Genomic DNA, 18,717 nt, shown 5'->3' on the forward strand with positions numbered 1-18,717 from the left:
AAAAAGAGAATGACAGCTATAGAGCCCGGCCCAGCCGCAGCCGCTCCCACCGAGGGACAAACAACTCCAAAGTCAATTCCCGGGGCTTAAATCCCCTCGGCCTCGCCCCGCGCAGCCGCTCTGGGCCCCGCGCACCTGAGCCGGCCCCGCCCCGCCCATAAACCGCGGCGGCTCCGCACCCGCTCCGCTCGGCTCCGCGGTGGGGGCTCGGCCCGGGGTGCGGCGGGACCGGCACTCGGAGCGCTCTGCGGAGCCCGAGGCGCTGAGATGGGGCCGGCACCGGGACCCGGGTCCCGGTCCCGCCCCCGCCGGTGTCCGCTGGGGGTCCCGGGTGAAGCCGCTTCTCCCTTGGCGGGCGGGGTGCGGGATTGGCACTGGGATGGGCCCCGGGACCCCCGGGCCGCGGGCGGGAGGAGCCGCTCCGGGCCGGGCGCTGGGGTCGAGCCCGGCGCTGCCGCTCCTGCTTCGGCTGGCGCGGGGCCGGGGTCCCGCCGGGGCTCCGGGCGCGGTCCCGCTGCGGCCGCGGGGAGCCGGGTCTGTGCCGGTGCCGGGAGGAGGGCGGCGGCTCCCCGGAGCAGGCGCTGGATCGCGGCTGGAAGCGGGCGGGGAGCGGTGACCGCCCGTGCCGGGCCCGGCCCCGCCGCCGCCTCAGCGCCGCCCGGCCCTGGCGGGGCGCCCCCTGGCGGGCGGGAGCGGCGGGCGCAGCGCCCCCTGGCGGGCGGGAGCGGCGGGCGCAGCGCCCCCTGGCGGACAGGAACGGCGAGTGCAGCGCCCCCTGGCGGGCGGGCCCCGCCCCGCAGCCCCGGAGCGCTCCGGGCCCAGCTCCGCGCGGAGCCGCCCCCGCCCCGGCACCCCCGAGGCCACCGCGCCCTCCGGACCGGGCAGCGCCCGCCTCCCCCTCCCCGGTGCCCGCACCCCCGGGCCGAACGAGCGGGGCTGGATCGCCGCGGGCGGCAGGAGCCGCTCCGGGGCTGGGGCTGAGTCCGGCGCTGCCGCTCCTGCTCCGGCCGCGCCCCCTGTGGCACCAGAGCCCGCCGGGGCTCGGTCCTGCTCCAGCCGCTCATCCGACACCTGCCGGGGGAGGCTGCACGCTATCCCTGCTCTCCCCACTTTCTCTGTGCCTCGCACTCTCCAGTGGAAAAACCTGTGGGTTTAAAAAGCCGGTGAAACTCGGTGACTCCCACTCACTGCCAGGAACGTTCCGTGGTGTTTCCTCCGTGTGTCCCAGCTGGCTGGGAGGGGGCTGGGAGCCCCAAAAAGGGAACCAGCACCTCTTGTCCTCGGTGTTTGCAGGGCAGGAGCTGTGCCTGCAGTGTCCCACCCGCGGCACGCAGCGTGCCAAGGGCACATCTCAGGGATGGGCACTGGGATTCCTGGGCAGTGCTCGGATGGACGTGGATAAAGGGCTGCCAGCAGCTCCTTGGCCAGGGGCTGCTCCGAACGGGCACCTGGAGATACTTCAGCCTGGGCAGACCCCACCCACAGCCCAAAAATACCCCAAGCTGGCATTACCTGGGAATGTCAGCACGGTGCATTTGTGGAGACGCTCAGAGAGCAATTCCCAGTGCCGACCTCCTGGAGCACCCACCCACCCCAAATCCCTTCCCTTCCAGCCCAGGGACACCATCCATCAGCAGCATTAAAGCCAAGGGAACCTCCCCTCATATAGAAATTAAACTCCGAGCAATAGTCCTCAGAGATGCCTTAAAATAAAAGGTTAGAGTGGGATGAAGTTCTGTTTGGATGAAATCTGGAGTTTTTGAGGGAGCCAGCTGGAGCTACAGAACTGATGGAGAGCTTTCACAGGAGGGTACCACTGGAGGTGTGCTTCAAGGGCAGAAGCAATCCCAATGTAGTCAAGAGCTCCTGGAAAGCAGACGGAGCAAAATAAGGTAATTCATCCTCATTTTCTGCTGATCAAAGACAGATGGAGGGCTGAAGAGCAGTATCTCTTTCTCTTCAAACTTGTGTACTCCCAAGTGAATACTGGTTGCATTCTGACATATTTAGAAATATTGGAAAAAAACAAGAGATTGTGGACAGAAATGATGCTTTTTCTCCCCTCTTTAAAAATTCACAAAAATTACTGGTTTTGCAAACAAACATTTCTCCACTCAAGACACTCAAGACTTTCCCACCAACTTCATTAAACAGAGGTACATCACAATTAGACACCTGTTAAACAAAATAGTACATAAATACAACTGTTTCCTGCTGGTGGTGAGAAAAATGGTGCAAACCAAAATATTCTGTCATTTACTTCCTCCATTAGAAACTCTTACACAAATTAATCTTTTTTTTTTTTTTCCAAGTTATTTTTAATACCCTTTCCCTTACATTTTAAAATTTCCAATAACTTATTTCGGGGCAACTACACTTTCATTATACCAATCAGTATTTCAGGACAATAACATTACACCATCTTTGTTCATGGCTTGTGTTAAATACAGTACAGAGAGACCAAATTATGGCCAGCCACATGCCTTTGGTAAAATTAAAATCTGGTGAGATCACATTTTCTTCAAACTCAGAAAGCCACATGTTGAACCCATGTCATGTTTTGAAGTTCAATTCTATACAAACTTCTTCTTCAAAGCAAAGTTAAACAGCTGTCACCCCACGCAAATGGCAATTTCTGAGCTGCTCCAGAAAAGAGATGAAAGGTTTGAACTTCAGAGAAGCTCTTCACATGCCTTGATCTCCATTAGATTTGTGTTTCAGTCGGGGGCAGAAAGTCTAGTAAATATTCACAACCCTACAAGTCAAAACAGTGATACCAGTGATAAATATTCTCAGTTTTTAAAAAACTTTCTGTAGTAACACATGTGGCTCATTTAAGCAACTGACGTTCTTCTCCTTTGAGGCGTTTTTTCCGGGGCTGTACAAAGTCATCATCTGAGTCATCACTAAGTTCTGGATTATCTTTTTCACTCTGGCTGTTTGGCTGTACAGGGAACTTCCTCTCAGGATAAAGGTTCCTTAGAAGATCTTCAAAGTAGGCTTCGAGTTTCATGCCAGCATCAGCCACTTCTGAATCAGGCTGTTGGGTGAATTAACAACATCAGTGCATCATGAAATAGCTTTGTACTTAGATCACATTAGGTCTTTTAGGTACAAACTACAAAAAACATCACTCAGCAGCAAGAATGACTATGGAGCACAGGACCCCAAAGAGCACAAAAACTCAGAGTAAGGGGAGGTGACCACAGAAGCCACTCACAAAAACCACACCACCCAGTTTCTGAAAGCTACACAAAAATTCTAAGAACTCTTAAATCCTGACTGGGGTGGGAGCAGAGGGGCAGAGTTGTGTTGTGCTGTGAAACACATAGATACGCCCTCAGGGTGTTAGAAACTTCTCTAGCTTACAGATCTTTTTAGTAACAGTGAAAATACTACTTGGTAGACAATGACTGTAATGTGGAACACTGAGCAGTCCTAAAGTCACCACAGCCACCACAGCTATCGGTTTCCTGAGGCAGAGATCACCTGTTTAGGGATAATTCCTATCTAGGGTGACTGGATGAAAACACCACAGAGGCCACTGGGAGAAGCCTTTATTCACACTGTAATTCTCTCATTTTGTGGTCCATTCAGAACCTGCATCCCTATTTCACCACATGTTCCCTTATGTGCAGTAGGGGATAATAACAATTACTTAACATGTGACTTGAAATCATAAGGGTGAGTAAAGAGCTCTCAGAATGAAAATCCCACTGAATTTAAGATCTGATGCAAGAAGGACTAAAGCAATTTTTAGATCATAATGCCCACTCTTAACCTGTATGGTAAAAAATTTGTCCTTTTCTTTATCTGCTGTCCTGCCATTCAGCTATGTTTGTTACCTTCCTCCTCCCTTCCATGAAAAGATTTCCACTGCAGAGTTATCTCAGACCACAGCAGTGTCAAATCTGATCTGTTTTCACTGCAGTCTCATCATCAAAGTAGGTTTAATACAGTAAGTTCTTGCGTTGTAAGTTCTACCCCCATTACAATCTTCCTGAAAGCAATGAAGCCAACAAAACCTGATAAAGTATCTACTTTTCTAACCTCATTAAATTCAGCACAGTTTTGGAAAATCAGTCTGAAATCAGCCACAAAATCTTCTGGTTTTGTGTAGAATGAATTGGTCACTTCAAGCCTTTTCTTGATGGTTGACAAGTCCATAGGCTTTTTGATTATTTTGTAGTAATCGGGGACCTAAGTGGAAAAAAAGAAGTCCAAAATGCAATCGTGTTCATAATTTATTGTTTTCTAAACCTTTAGATTTGAGACAGTGGGGAAGATTTAGTCTCATCTTCAAAGTACAACTCAAAGATACAAGAATTGCAGTTTTAATATACATGCAGACTGTTTCTGGAATAACAGTGATGTATGACAATTTGTTGGCTAAAACATATTCTTTCTAATGCCTATTTTAAAATCAAAGAGAAACACATAGAACTTCCACTAACTGCATATAATAGAGCCAAAGAGTTGGACATTATTTTCAGGTGTAGTCAAATAAGCTATCTATTAAGTTTCATTCTCAAGACCACCATATGAAATAAGTCCTTTGAAATGGTGGCATATTCCAGAGATCTCAATGGTTTTCAAAACCAAACTGTGGCTGTAGGATTAAGATTTTTTTTTCTTTAGGAAGAAAAAGTAAATAAGAATGAAAACCAGTGGTAATATATTTACATTTTTTCCTACTTTCTCGTAACAAGATTCACATTTTTAATACCTGAATTTAGTAACACATGACCATAATATGAATAATTAGTTAATCTCTTGCACCACTTATTATTAAACTCTGTGGAATGTTCTTCAGAATTGCTATGCAAATGGAATGAAGGCTGCATAAGAATGTACTACTTTTTGGTGAACTCTTTCCCCACTGTCCTTCTCCACAGACTCACTACTGATCTTTTCATCTGATCATGGTGGTAGCTCTTTGTATCCTTGGACTTCTAATGCACCTAGGTACTGCTTATCATTTTAAAGTAACAAATTTCAAATCACTAAGAAACTCAATTTCATATTACTACTATAAAGTACCCCAATTCTCAAAACTAGGTAATGTTTAAAATCCCCAAATATATCCCAATTTACCTTCTCAGTGATGTAACTCAGGATAAGAAGTTAGCAAAGTTAGAACTTACTTTTTGTAACCATTTTTAAAGTACGAAGTAAAATCGTTATTGTGGAATTTTACTTGTAAATCCCCTGCCAACCCAATGCTTCAACTTTTAACTTTCCCCTTCAGCCAGTTTGAATAAAACTACACACGTTTAATGCATTGAATGTCTGTGGAATGTGACTTATGATAATGGACTTTAGAATGCCATTAGAAACACGGCAAATATGCTGCTAACATAAAATAGAAACAAGTGAGGTACATACTGTGGGAGGAACTGGATCTTGAAAGGCAGGACTCATTTCGTGACAGTAGAGGTATAGTAGTAGTCTTTCACACTTCTGTGGCAAGAAAAACAGATACCAAGTAATTCAGAAGTCCTGTACAGCTTATTCTAAAATCACAAACTACAGGAAATACAGAACTCAGTCTTCCACCTTTTTCTTTGTGTATATAAATATGTTAAAATGGATCTTGAGCCTTGAAAGAGATTCTAAAAATCCTTCTGTGTGATTTTATGCTTGCTGATCCCTTATCAGAACCTTTACAGAGCTTATAACTTACATTTGATACAAATAGAGCTCCTCCACACACATACACTCACGCTACTCTTGATGGGCAATATGATCTGTCCAAAGATAAGAACACCAGGTGGGAATTGCAGGAGGAACTGTCTGGATGCTTGCATAATTAATGTATTCCAGAGATGGGGGAGTGGTGATGGTTTCAATTGATCTTGGTATACATGGGCCTGCAAAAGGGTACAAAATGCTCCTGGAGCCTGGGCCAGCTGGGCAAACTGACCTCCAGGGGCTGCAGGGCAGCCTCCAGGTGGATCCCACACCTCTACATCCAGCCCGAGGATGGGAACGCTCACTTTTGGACAGGTGAGTGACAGTGGAGATAAAATCCTAAAGTAGCTCCATGAGTGCTTTACAATTGTGCTTTCTGCAAACCTGCACATTTCCAGCTGAACCTGTCTGTGTTAAAGCCCTTCAGACCTGCTTCTATTATAGACTGCATTGGCAATATTTAGATACTGTGTTAGCAATAAATCTCATCATAATCACCCACATAATCAGTGTCATACTTCTTGCACCTGACTGAGTCTTCTCTCAACTACTCTTCCATAAATGGTTCTACATGTAGACCAAGACCCCCAAATAAAATACTAATTTCAGCAGATTTACATAAGTTGCTAACTGAAAACAGGTGGCAAACACTGACAAAAGTTTCTAACACAGTTCAAGACTGTTCAGCTTAAAAGTTTTAAATAATAATTTTATCCTTACCCTACGGTCTATGGGTGCCAAACCCATGGTGTCTTCCAATTTTCTTTTTTCAGAGCTGTTAGCAGGTTTATCACAGTCATATTCAACTTCTGGCTTGGACAAATCCCGACAGAATGTACAAATCCACTCTCCACTGAAGAAGACAAACAGACACACTGATCTCAGTGAGAGCCCTCCTTTGCCAGAAGGCTTTCCACATATTCTGGGTAAATCCCTCATCTGTGGGGTGGGTTTTCTCTGCATCTCTGTTGTTTTCTTCCTGGTGGTACAAAAGGCTGCAACAGCTGGCAAAAATGCTTTACTACAACTTTGTTTCCTTTAAGTGGCACTGGCGTCATTAATGGTGTCCTAGCAGAAACATAGACAGATGGTCTCTACCTTTGTCAATACTGAAATTTTTTCACTTGAGCTCACACGATTTAAGGATAGCACTGTGAAGAGCCCTGTACAACCATGACTACTGAGAGACTGAAGGAGTCATCTGGGCTGAACAGAAGGAAAAGTGTTGGTATTATATGGTGAGAACTACATACCCTCTACAAGCTTGATCTACAGCACATTACTAATCTACAGAGATTACCATAGACCAGATTCTTTGTAAAATTGAAAATATTTCACTCCCTAAAACTTTCAAATTTTCATGATTTTACCAGTTTGTGTAAGACAATACTGGAGATTTAAAAGTCAGCATAAGATTATAAGATAATTAGTTCTGCAAGCTACATCCACTGATTGTTGAACACAATTTATGAACTTGAAAGTTTTGAAAAAAACTGTGAAGAATTTATGTTTTTAATACAGCTCTCTACAAAAGAAAATAAACCTGCATGCTTGCATATAACCACCAGAGGGCTGAATCATCACACAATAGACAGAATCCAGCAATAATCAGTTATGAGCTCAACTGCGTGTATTTACCCAGAGGTGTGTTATTATAAACAGTGTCTTCATAAATGGAAAATAGTTTCTGCAGTACCCTTTATTTCATTTCAATAGTAAGGCAGAAGACTTCACAAATTTAAAAAGAAAATCTTACTGTTTTCTATTCAGAGTGATACAAAGGTTTTCACCATCTTCCAGTTTTAACATGCAGTGGTGAATGATGGACATTTTGCTTCAAGAAGTTTTACTTTCTGCTACCTTAAATTCACAGAGTGATTTATGACAGTGTCACCTCTGTGCCTGGACTAGCCTTACAGAAATGATGTGGCAGATACACAAAAATTCATACAGGCCATGACCTAAAGATCTTGTGACACAAGAAAACAAGGAACAAATTAAAGATAGAGGAATGATGCATTAAAATATTCAACAATCAGGAAGAATGTGGTAGGCTGGAATGAAGGAAAAAAGATGCCGTGGCCTTACGAATCTACGTGGGGACATTATGTTAAACTGAAAGAGGGTAGATTCAGAGTGGATACAAGGAAAAAGTTTTTTATAGTGAGGACTGTGAAACACTGGCACAGGTTGCCCAGAGAGGTGGTGGATGCCCTGTCCCTGGAAACATTCAAGGGCAGCTTGGACTGGGCTCTGAGCAACCTGATCTAGTTGAAGATGTCCCTGAGCATTGCAGGGGGATTCAAATTAGAGGGCCTTTAAAGCTGCCTTCCAACCCAGAACACCCTGTGACTCTCTGAACCTATGAAATTACCCTATCCACCTGAAACAGGAACAAAAAGCAACCATGAAAGCAGCAGACTGACACCGCTGACACCAAAATAACAAAATTATTTTGTGCATTTGAAGGAACTAAGACTAAGAGACTGAAGTTTGTTTAGCAGACTTACAGCTGGGGAAAAAAATGCAAGCAACCCCACAAATATGAGAACAAAAACCTGATACATCAGAAGTCAGCGAACTGCGCTCACAATGCACCTGTAGTAATATGCACCTTTTCAGATCTGAACACCTGCCATCAAAGTGGCTTTTGGCTCCCTTGCCCTCAGACATCATTACTTCAGTTTCCACTGAATGATCCAGTAAAAATGAAATTACAAACTTGTTACTTGTTATTGAAGATTTAATTTTAATAGAAACCAAGTCTTGTAATGCACTGTTATCTACCTGCTTCAAGATTACTTTTTCTTTTCTTGCCAGAAAGAATATTTATTAATTTAAGTGCTTATTGTAAACTTACTGTGTTTTCCTTATGGCATAAAGCTTTGTTTTAATAAAAAAAACCAAACACTGAAATCTGAAGTTTCAAAAAGTAACAGAAACATTTTAATGTTCCATTTCTAGTGACATTTAAAAGAATGATATACTTTCAGAAGTATGCCTGTGCAGAGTAGCACAGAGATGATCAACGTGCTAATCTAAGTTGCTATCTAAATGTTTTACACCAGTAAACTCTGCTGATATTTAATCAGAAAACCTAATATTTATAAAAGCATTAACCAATGAGCATGTTATGACCAATGTTTTTATCCTTCAATACAAACAAGCTTATTGCATGACATTTCCAAGCTGGGGCATTGCAAAATGCCGTTTATTTTAATCAAAGACGCTAATTCCACAGGCAAACGCCGGTAATGCTTATAACAATAATCTATTTAAGACTCTATTTTGAAAGTCAAGAAACTGAGCAATGGTTTTGTAACAGCCATTCAAGAAAGCTTAATGCTTGTTTCAACACTGACTGTTATAAAATATGTCAGTCACTACACATCCCATGCTGGGAATGTAGCCATGTTTAGCACTGCAGTAATATATTTAATATTATGTTAATCCAGATTTTTCCTGTAGACATTTCTTAATTTTTCTTTTAAATCATTATTATTGAGAAATATAACTATTTTCAGTCACCCTTAAAACAATTTATGACAGATTGGTAATGTAATTCTGTGTCCCAGTTTTAATAATAGATGCCCTAGATGTGATCTTGCTTAATTGTCAAATAAGTGAAGAGTTTTACTAGATTTTGTAGAAAAATATGCAATTAAGATGAAGTTTCATGAAAATTCAGGTTTTCTCCAACTAATAAAACTGCTGGATACAAGACAAGAAGACACTGCTCTGAGACTGAAATGTCTTATCCTGGATTTCACAATACAAGTCTAATGTCTTTTAGTGCAATTTTAGAGGCAACTGAAATAGTTAATTACCTTGGAAAGCTCATCAATGTTGGGACATGACAAGAAAGATGGAATACTTTGGGACACTTCTCACAGCAAAGGAGCTTCCCTCCATTTTGACATACAGCACACCAGTCTTCATTGGGATCATCCTCTTTTCTGCCCTCGCCAGCATGGGAGGAGCCCATCCATCCTGTTTTCCCAGGGAATGTGCTCTCCTGCAGTACCCGTGGCTGGTCATCCGTGCTGTCTGGTGCAGCTGTTCTTAGCATAGCTTCGTCAGAAGTAGAATTGTGATTGGTATCCAGCAGCAAGGAAGTAAGTATGGACTGCAGGAAGAAACAAAGGAAGTCAGATTGAGTATTTATGTGAATTTACATGACCCTAACAATGTGCAAATTGACCTGAATAACAGATCTACGTGCCAGCAGCCATACAACTTGAAACGTGCATGCAGAAATTACTAACACACTGTAACACAGGCAAATTAACACAAGAAATTAACTATGAAAGGCTATTTACTGCTCCACCAATAAAAAAAACTAATCTCTGATGGCCCAAAACTCTAGTGCCTTGTTTATGGATATTCCTGCACTATGACTGGAAACACTTCCTAGCAGCACCTGAAAATTTCATCTCTGCAAGTTACTTCTGGATTTCCCAGGTTTTCAGTGGATAAAAGCAGTCTGATCACACCAGTTAATTTAATTGGCAGTAGGGCTAGCTTGATTTTGAATTTCACCTCTTCCTTTTGTTTAGCTTTTTAGTTTTCCCCTGAAACAGTTCCCAGCAGAATACGAGTAAATGATTTTATTCCCTGTAAATACAAAATACCCTCCAATGAGAAAGGCAATCTTTCTAGCTGTAAATATTACATTCCGAGGCCGGGATTCCTCCTCCATCTCTTGCTTCACTACAACAATTGGGAAATCGAAGTTCTCGTCTGATGCACTTGACTCCTGTTTAATTTTGATCGGCTCCAACATAACAACAGGGACTTTGTGTGTGGAATCAGCTCCTGGTGGCCTGCTGGACGAGCCAGAACTGTAAATGACAGGAAAAGGAAGGAAAAAAGGGAAATTAGGCATCAGAACCAGGAGCTTTTTGTACACTGATGCTTTCTAAGACCTCGCGATGTTAATCAACTTTGTTTCTTTGAATCCTGAGCAGTATTCCCTTTATGGAATGAACATCCAAGCTTATTTCCTTTGATGTATACCGAAAAAGCATTACCAAATGGGAAAATTTGGATAGTGCAGTCCCAAAATTAGAGAATTACTCATAATTTGACCCATTAGTGCAAAACTTGCAAATAATCTCAGTTTCTTTCAATCATACACGAAAGAGTACCTCCACTGAACACTGTAAACCATACAACTGACTAAGGCAGATAAAACATGTATTTCCATTATCTTGGAAAACTTTCTTAGAACCTTGCAGCTCTACCAAAACTTGGACCCTACTTTCAGAACTAGATTTGTCTTTTTTCATGTATTTAGTCCTAACAGGATGAGAATAGACAATTAAACTTTAGAATACCTTATCTTTTAAAATAAAGAATTTAAATCTAACACAATTAATTCAAGCAGCAGCATATTAAATCAAAATTTTAAATGCAAGTAAAGATTCTTCAAACACCCATTTAAACTGTTCATTTAAACTATTCATAAGAGTCCTTCACAGAATTTACCATGTAAATGGAATAGAGCAAAAGGTATTCCAGATTAAAAGGCACCTGCATTTGCAGCTCAAGTAGGATGAATGTCATCTGACTTTCCTCTGCATGAAAAATTAATTTCATGTCAGATATATGCTCTAATTTATTGCAACACATTAACAGATCTGCACTCTTCAAACAACACTGTGTAAATATATTTGTTCATTAATATTCCATCAGTAAGGGAAAAAAACATTTGTGTAGACTCTCAGTAGATATCTAGTGCTCACTTAACTGTATTGCAGCAGAAAATTCTTAATAACCCTCTTTGTAACATCAGCTCCTTAAATCTGAAGTAATTTACAGTTCCATAAGGGCTTTCAATATGCAGGTTTTTCCTTTAGCTGATTTTTCTGAAGTTAAAACCTAATTTATAAATGGTATTCTTTTAATAACGCCAACCTAACCATCATTTACAGAGTCAATACATCTTTAGATGTTCTATTAATACATTACAAATGAAATTACTGCTTTTAGAATGCGAAGAGTGCTGTAACAACCATCAGGCCTGACCTGTCAACAGAGAAAGTGAGACAAATCGACATCTTTATGCATTAAAGAAAGAAAGAGACTGAGGCATGTTCTGTGGAGGAGGAAGTTACATTTTCTTCTCTCACATTCTTTCCTTACCTCTCTCTGCTCCCAACACTGGAGGCACTGGGTGAACGAATTGGAGGGTGTACATTTGTCACACTGATTCCTCCTAGGACAGAAGGATCAGATTAGAACAGAACACAGGTCTGTGCCAAATCTGAGATACAACTCAGAAGTACACATGTTTTGGGGAAAATTTCTCCTGCAGTGAGAAATATCTCATTTAATACATTTTCATGAAAGGATGAGAGGCATGAGATAGCAGAGGGAAAGAGAGGGCTAAGAAAGGGTCCATTACATGCAAGCAGGCTGATAGGTGAGTACCTTTGCCTGGCTGACCTCTCCACCTAATCACTGCAGGCTGTTTTGTCTTATTCAGGAGAACTGCCAGGAAACTTCGAGCTGGTGAGCAGGAAGAAGTCTGGGGGACAGATACGAGGGAGACCAAGGTCTGGGGCTCCAAAAGCCTTGTGAAGCAGACTCCTGAGCAGCAGCCCTGAGGAGCCTGAATGGGCTGTCTGTGCTGCCTGTGAATGCATTACCCACTGTCTCTGCCACCACGCGAGCGCATGAGCCTTGCACGAGTGCTTCCTGGGAATTCCCACTCACACGGCCTTCCCACAGCTCAGGTCAGAAAATGGGAGCGAGGAACAGCTGCTGTGGGCCACCAGCATGGTGACAGGAATCCCCTGGATCCTCCAGGACAACCACATTCAGCCACCCATCACAGTAACTTCTCTGGTCATCCTGTGTCAGTGCTGCACTACCCACCCATTTCTAGTCTGCTGTTACATCCTATCTCACTTGCTCAAATACTCGTCTCTTACCACAGGTGCTAGATCTTAATCTGGTATACACCTGAGAGTGCCACTTTTCTGTGGATTTCTATCCAATTTGCTCAAATCTACCCCTTTTTCCCCCCATCCCTGTTTTTAAGATCTGGATGCTTAACTTTGGATCACAATGCTAAAATATTATCTCAACTCTACCTTCTACAAGGGTTTCTACAACTTTGCCTTCATTTTCTAATTTCTCATCTTTAATATAAAACATTAATCTAATGTGTTAACACTGCCACATTAGATTTTTCAATTGCACTACTTTAAGAGAAAATTGAACCACATTCAATTACCTGAGAGGCCTGGGGATGGTACCGAGGAATTTGGTGACTGCACAGTCCTGTTTGAAGGGGGTTTTGGCTGATTCTGCTCTACAGTGCCATCCTTCCTTACAGCATTATCCAGTGTGATGTTTCCTGAACAATCAATCTAAAAGGTGGGGAAGCAAAGGGAAGCAGTTAGTGTTGGGAAGGGAAAAAAAACCCTCCAAAGCAACAAAAACTGAACAAAATGAAAAAGCCTCTGCCATGCTGTTATTTTGAAAGCAAAGACCAAAATGCATTTCACCAAAGTTTACCCATCCAAAAGTGAAATGGTTACTTTATAACATATCATCTTGCTTTCCCTAAAAAGAAAATGAAACAGCCAAATCCAGACAGTGCTTCATTTTAAGAGCAGATGACTCTGTAATGCCAATTTTTCTCCAAAGGCCACAGAGAAGGCTTAAATCAAACAGGGAGCTTTCACACATTGAAGTAAGTTTATCTCCATACCTTCTTTGGACATGCTCACATTACATACTCTTGAAAAGGTAATAACACTATTCACAAACTACCCCTTAATCCACCATTGTTTCACAGGACTGGAAGAAACTCAAAGGACACTCAATCCCATCTGTCTCACATACCCTCTGAACAACAACCATGCATTATTGACTCAAAAAGGAAACAGCAAACTAACACCTGTTCTTTCCACTGTGGCTCAGACCAGATAACTGAACTTTATTCTAGGAACCCCCAATGCAGCACTTCCATAAAAACCACACGTTCTGGCTTGATAAGGAGGAATGACTTTTTGAAATGTTTGGTTTCTCTCAATATGTAAAATAATGTTTGATAAGATGTATCCAAAGTGGGTGCAGCAGCTTTGGCAAGGTCAGCCAAATAGTGATTTGGGCCATGTATCTTAAAAGCATAAACTCAATCACACACAAATAGAAGAGTTCATACTGTGCACAGAAATAAATATGCTAAAATGTCTCACAGACTCAGTAGTTTTATGACCACGTTGTGTAGTTCCCCCTTTAATTCTGACAGATACTGTAATTCCGCAGTCTATGTACTCCATTTTAATAAAGAAAACACATAGTATATAGGTAAAAACAAAGCACAGATGGGAGATAAAGGAAGTAACAGCAAGCTGTAACTAGAAAACCATGACACTTCAGATATCTACAAATCTTAGACAACAAAAACCAGGTTAGGCACTTATGTGGAAAAATAAAGTCACCTGACTAAAAGTAACTACAACATGGACCTCTGGCAAACACATACCATTCAAAAGAAAGTATAAAAGAGAAGCTTAGAAGGTTAAGAAATTATGATCTTACTATGCTATTTCAATCACCACCTCACAGGCATGATAGAAAATATATGAAAAAGATGTATGAAAAGAAGTACCAAAAGGAAAATATGTAAGGAATATAGCCAGTATGCTGACCATTAATACCTACCCATGATAGCTCTTTCAATAAGTTAAAAATAGATTTTAAAAATGTTAAAAAACTACCAGAAATGCCGTCAGTAAACCACTGCTATCTATGGACACTGGTAAACGAAAGCTAAACTAACACATTTTTGTAAGAATCGTTATGAGGGCTTCAGAAAAATATGCAGCACACAAATCAACAAGTCCAATTACAATTACAGCTTGTAATCCTATTTTTCTTAGTTGTTCTAACAGCTGTCTCCCAGAACGGTTCTGAATATTTCCAGCAACGTGCAGGCAACTCTGAATTGTTTATTTCCTAGAACTGTTCTCGTTCTGACAAACAGAATTTCTGTCTAAAAGGTTTTTATTTCTCACAAACATTGAGACTTCAAAATAGAATCCATAAAACATTGCCTCTATGTTACACTTACATCAGGGAGAGATGGCAGATTATAGGAGCTACCCACTGGGGAACTCAAATCTATCACAGGGGGACCATAATTCTTCCCATCACACCCAGCAGCACTGGTGACTGTGGGGCTGGATGGAGTCGATGTTGTGCTGCTTGCAGTTGAAGGGGTGGTTGAAGTTTGTCCACTACTGATCTGCCACTAAAAAGAAGAGACAAAAATCTGAAATTCAGCATTTTTTTTCTCTGCAACAGGTCACATCTACTGAATACACTGACAAAAGCAGAAGCTTAGTTTAGGAAGCCGAATTCAAACATTAAATCCTGATTTACTCTGAAGTTATCTCATTTCAAGAACCAATCTCACAAGACAACGTAAGATGACAAGTAGTTGAAAACTATGAATAGAAGAAATGAATGCAAATTCTTAAATCCAAAACTCTACCTCAGTGTTAAAATATCTATTAATATTTCATGCTGCATTGACAGTGTTGTGGAAGAAATGTAACAGTTTTTGTGAAATAAAAGCATTAGAGGTAATCAGCTGAATGCACAACTACTCCAGTGCTTTACCAAATAAATGGCTACAGTGTCACCTGGATGCCTTGAAGTCTTTGATGCTGTGCTTCCCTTAAAAACATACAGTCATTAAGAATTTGAAATGCTGACTGGATCTCCATCCACATAAACATTTAACACCATGATATGAAGTGCACAGTCAAGTCAGACCAAATTTCCTTCTCATTTACATGTATACAGTTTTCAATGACTTTAATGGAATTTCCTGGCAACTGCAGGCAAAATCTGACTCTCTCAATCCCTTTTTAGTCAGTCATTCTATTTACTGGCCTCTTGTTTCAGAAAGACATTACTGAATAATGAGGTATCTTGAAAGAAAGGCTTGTAAGATGGGCCAGTCTTCTTTTCACAGGCACAGAATAGAAGTGACTTACTTTTTATTTGCACAAATTCTCTTAGATACTGTACAGCTTTCTTCCATTTAGCTGAAATTAGTTCTCTGATATCGTAAGCACTGGAAGCATAACTGGTATTACATCACTTTTCAGGTGACAGATTTGTTTGATTCTTTTCTGCTTACCTGCACCCAGCGACTCGTGTGTAATAATATGCTTTTTAATAAAGATGAGCCTTCCTAAACATCCAGAACACACATGATGTGTTTGCTTCTGCCCCAGTTCAGCTGCTGATCAGTTGGGCACTGATCAGTCTCACTCAGCAGAGGTCCCACAATTGTGGACTCTCTTTTCTCCCCTGACCTGTAAGAGTTCAGGTTTGCCATACTCTGAGGAACCTAGCAGCTCTAGATTTTTAGTCAAGGTTTTACCTGGTTCCTGGTGAAGTCACTATCATCAAGCTAAAATGGGATTTTCTGATTTATCTACTCACTGACTGCAGTGTGCAGACAATGGCCACGCTAAGCTTTGTGTAAGCGGCCAGAAAACACAGCAAGAGAATGAAACACCAACACAGCACACACAGTGGCTCACCTCCCTAATGCTTCAGCTGCTTAGAACTGTCAAAATGAAAGCAACTTGACAGTTACCTCATTTAGAAAACTATATGTATCTTGTCACAGAAAAAAAATGCAGTCTGTTTTAACTGAAAAGCACTCAAGTAGTATAAAATATAAGGCACATTTGACGCTTAATTTCTAAATGGAGAGTGAAAAGGTAAAGATAATCTACCTGTTTTATAGCTTGCTGTGCCAAGAATGCCATTTGCAGTGGGTTTGGCTTTACTGCTGGCCTTGGTAGGTTCTGATTTTGGGGAAATCTCATCTGTTGTGCAGGAAGAGCTGAACCATTGGGCTTGGGACCATGATTCTGAAAATGAATCAAGCGTGGTGGTGCCTGAATAAAAACAGTAAAAATAGTTCTGCAAGTTAGCTGAGATCTTTTCTATATTCCACACATTTTTTACTAAACAGTCCTTTTAAACTTCTGAAACTCCTCATAAATTATATGCAAATAAATAGTACCACAGCATTTATCTGAAACAGCTGAATGAATTTATCTCATTGATCTGAATGAAAAGCATTGAATTCCAATGTTAAAAGTAGTAGTAGACAGTAGTAGACTAGCTGATAGTTTTGAGTTATTTTAATATATGAAGAGAGAGAACAAGAGCCAGTGAGAGTGTTTCCAACTTTGAAAGATATGTGAGAGAATCACTGGGTATTAGGCAAAATAGATGTAGCAAAAAAAAAAATTACACTAACTTTTTGATCACTTGACAAAAACACAAAAAATGTTGCTAAGCACTGTTATATGGCTGGATATAGCAAGATTTTATTTTTTTAAAGAATAAATATAGGCTGGGTGCTACCACACATTGTGCAAGGCAAGTTTAAAATTCCCATTCATTTCTCAGTAAAGAAAATGTCCCCTAAACCATCTACATAACTACATGCTGAAGATGAAGATCTCCAAAGTACCTAGATTTAAGTTCTTTCCTTTTTTTCTTATCTTTACTTTCTCCTTCAGTGCCACAGGAAAAAGAGACTCTGAAAACAGTCCTAACTTACCTGATGAGAAGCAGGAGGCTGTTGCATGGCTCCTGGCATTCTTGTGTTTGGTAGCACTACTGGTCCTGCTCTGCGCTGAGCTTGCTGTCTCTGAGCCATGACCTGCTGCTGCATGTGCTGGAGGCGGAGCTGAGCTAGGCTGATCTGTGTTGGGAACTTGGAGAGCTGGTTGGGGGGTAAGCTGCCTGGTGGCTGCAAGTTTGGTTCCATCACAGGGCTCTTGGGCATGTGTGGTGGAGTTTCCTTATCTTCAATTACCAAGGAACCTATTTTAACCAAAATAAATTAAACCAGTACCAGAGTATGGCAGTTAGCAGAAACACCATCACACTGCCTGAGACATGCAGTCTGACTAGAACTCAAACCATTTCTGAAGTAACTTGTTGCTTTACTCAGACTTTATTTTATTTTTTCTTCACTGGTTCTTATATCTAGCTTATCTACAAAAACTGAACATGTCTGATCATAAACGAAATAGCCTAAAGGTTGTGATTTCTGAAACTAGATAGATAAACATTATTTGGTTTTATCTGTCACTTAAACTCCTGCAAGAACCCCAGTGCTGGTCTATACAGGTGCCATTTGTATTGTAGCACTTTTCAAAATGTAAGGGACCATATTTCAGAAGTTCATTAAATAAATATACACAAGAAAAAGAGCCCAGCAAACACAGGAAAAAGTCAGCTCATTACAAACATCTTATCTGAGCAGCAGTTCAGAGCTATCACCACATAACCTGACAGCCGGTTTCTGGAAATATATTTCAATTCTTGTCTATAAGAAAATTATTTATAAAGAAGGAACTTGGAAAATTTCCTTGCTACCATCCAATGTCGTCATGAAAAAGGAGCTGCCATAGTACTTTCTTCCTCTGACATTGTAGAGAATCATACATTTCCACCTCTCTACACTGAGAGAGCGCTTTCTGATGAAAGGCAGAAAATGCCCCACAGATATCTCACCAAGCCTTCCGCACATGACAGAAAAACAAAAATGCCCACCAAGGTAACAGTGGAGAAAGGAAGCACAATAACAGTCAAAATCCTGAAAGACTTCTAAAACTTTTAAGTCCTCCTACCAAGCTGTTGAGTTCTTAGGGTGCTTATCATCGTGGCTGAAAGCTGTCCCATGGGAAAGGACCTGTGAGTGCTGGTTGACAGCAGGAACCCTTTCTTTTGATGTGAAATAGGGTTAAAAACTGTTCCTTGTTTCAGAAGCCAGAAGTTAGAAGTATTGACCAGCAAACTGAAAGTGCTATTTTCACCATCACATATACCATTCAAACAAGATAAGTCTGTTACTACTTTATCATAGTATTCATAAATAATACTTTTCCTCATGCAATGCACTTTGTTTTTCACAGCTAGGGAAATGCATTAACAGAGTAAATAAAGAAATGAATAGCACAGAGGCTA

The 18,717-nt window shown here is 41.4% G+C and overlaps 1 protein-coding gene across 1 annotated transcript in view; it reads right to left on the reverse strand.

The window, feature by feature from the left end:
* Positions 1 to 1,959: 1,959 nt before the first annotated feature.
* The window catches only part of LOC131591885 (transcription intermediary factor 1-alpha-like), a 56,114-nt gene continuing 39,356 nt past the window's right edge, over positions 1,960 to 18,717 (reverse strand). The window contains exons 9-19 of the mRNA XM_058862994.1: positions 17,303 to 17,568; positions 16,464 to 16,628; positions 14,780 to 14,959; positions 12,932 to 13,067; positions 11,836 to 11,908; positions 10,364 to 10,532; positions 9,519 to 9,817; positions 6,412 to 6,544; positions 5,386 to 5,460; positions 4,051 to 4,200; positions 1,960 to 3,040 (exon numbers count right to left, since the gene is read on the reverse strand). Coding sequence (XP_058718977.1) covers positions 2,831 to 3,040; positions 4,051 to 4,200; positions 5,386 to 5,460; positions 6,412 to 6,544; positions 9,519 to 9,817; positions 10,364 to 10,532; positions 11,836 to 11,908; positions 12,932 to 13,067; positions 14,780 to 14,959; positions 16,464 to 16,628; positions 17,303 to 17,568 — 1,856 coding nt within the window. The 3' untranslated portion in view covers positions 1,960 to 2,830. The remainder of the gene's footprint in view (positions 3,041 to 4,050; positions 4,201 to 5,385; positions 5,461 to 6,411; positions 6,545 to 9,518; positions 9,818 to 10,363; positions 10,533 to 11,835; positions 11,909 to 12,931; positions 13,068 to 14,779; positions 14,960 to 16,463; positions 16,629 to 17,302; positions 17,569 to 18,717) is intronic.

This window comes from Poecile atricapillus, chromosome W (assembly GCF_030490865.1).
Source record: "Poecile atricapillus isolate bPoeAtr1 chromosome W, bPoeAtr1.hap1, whole genome shotgun sequence".
NCBI lineage: Eukaryota > Metazoa > Chordata > Aves > Passeriformes > Paridae > Poecile > Poecile atricapillus.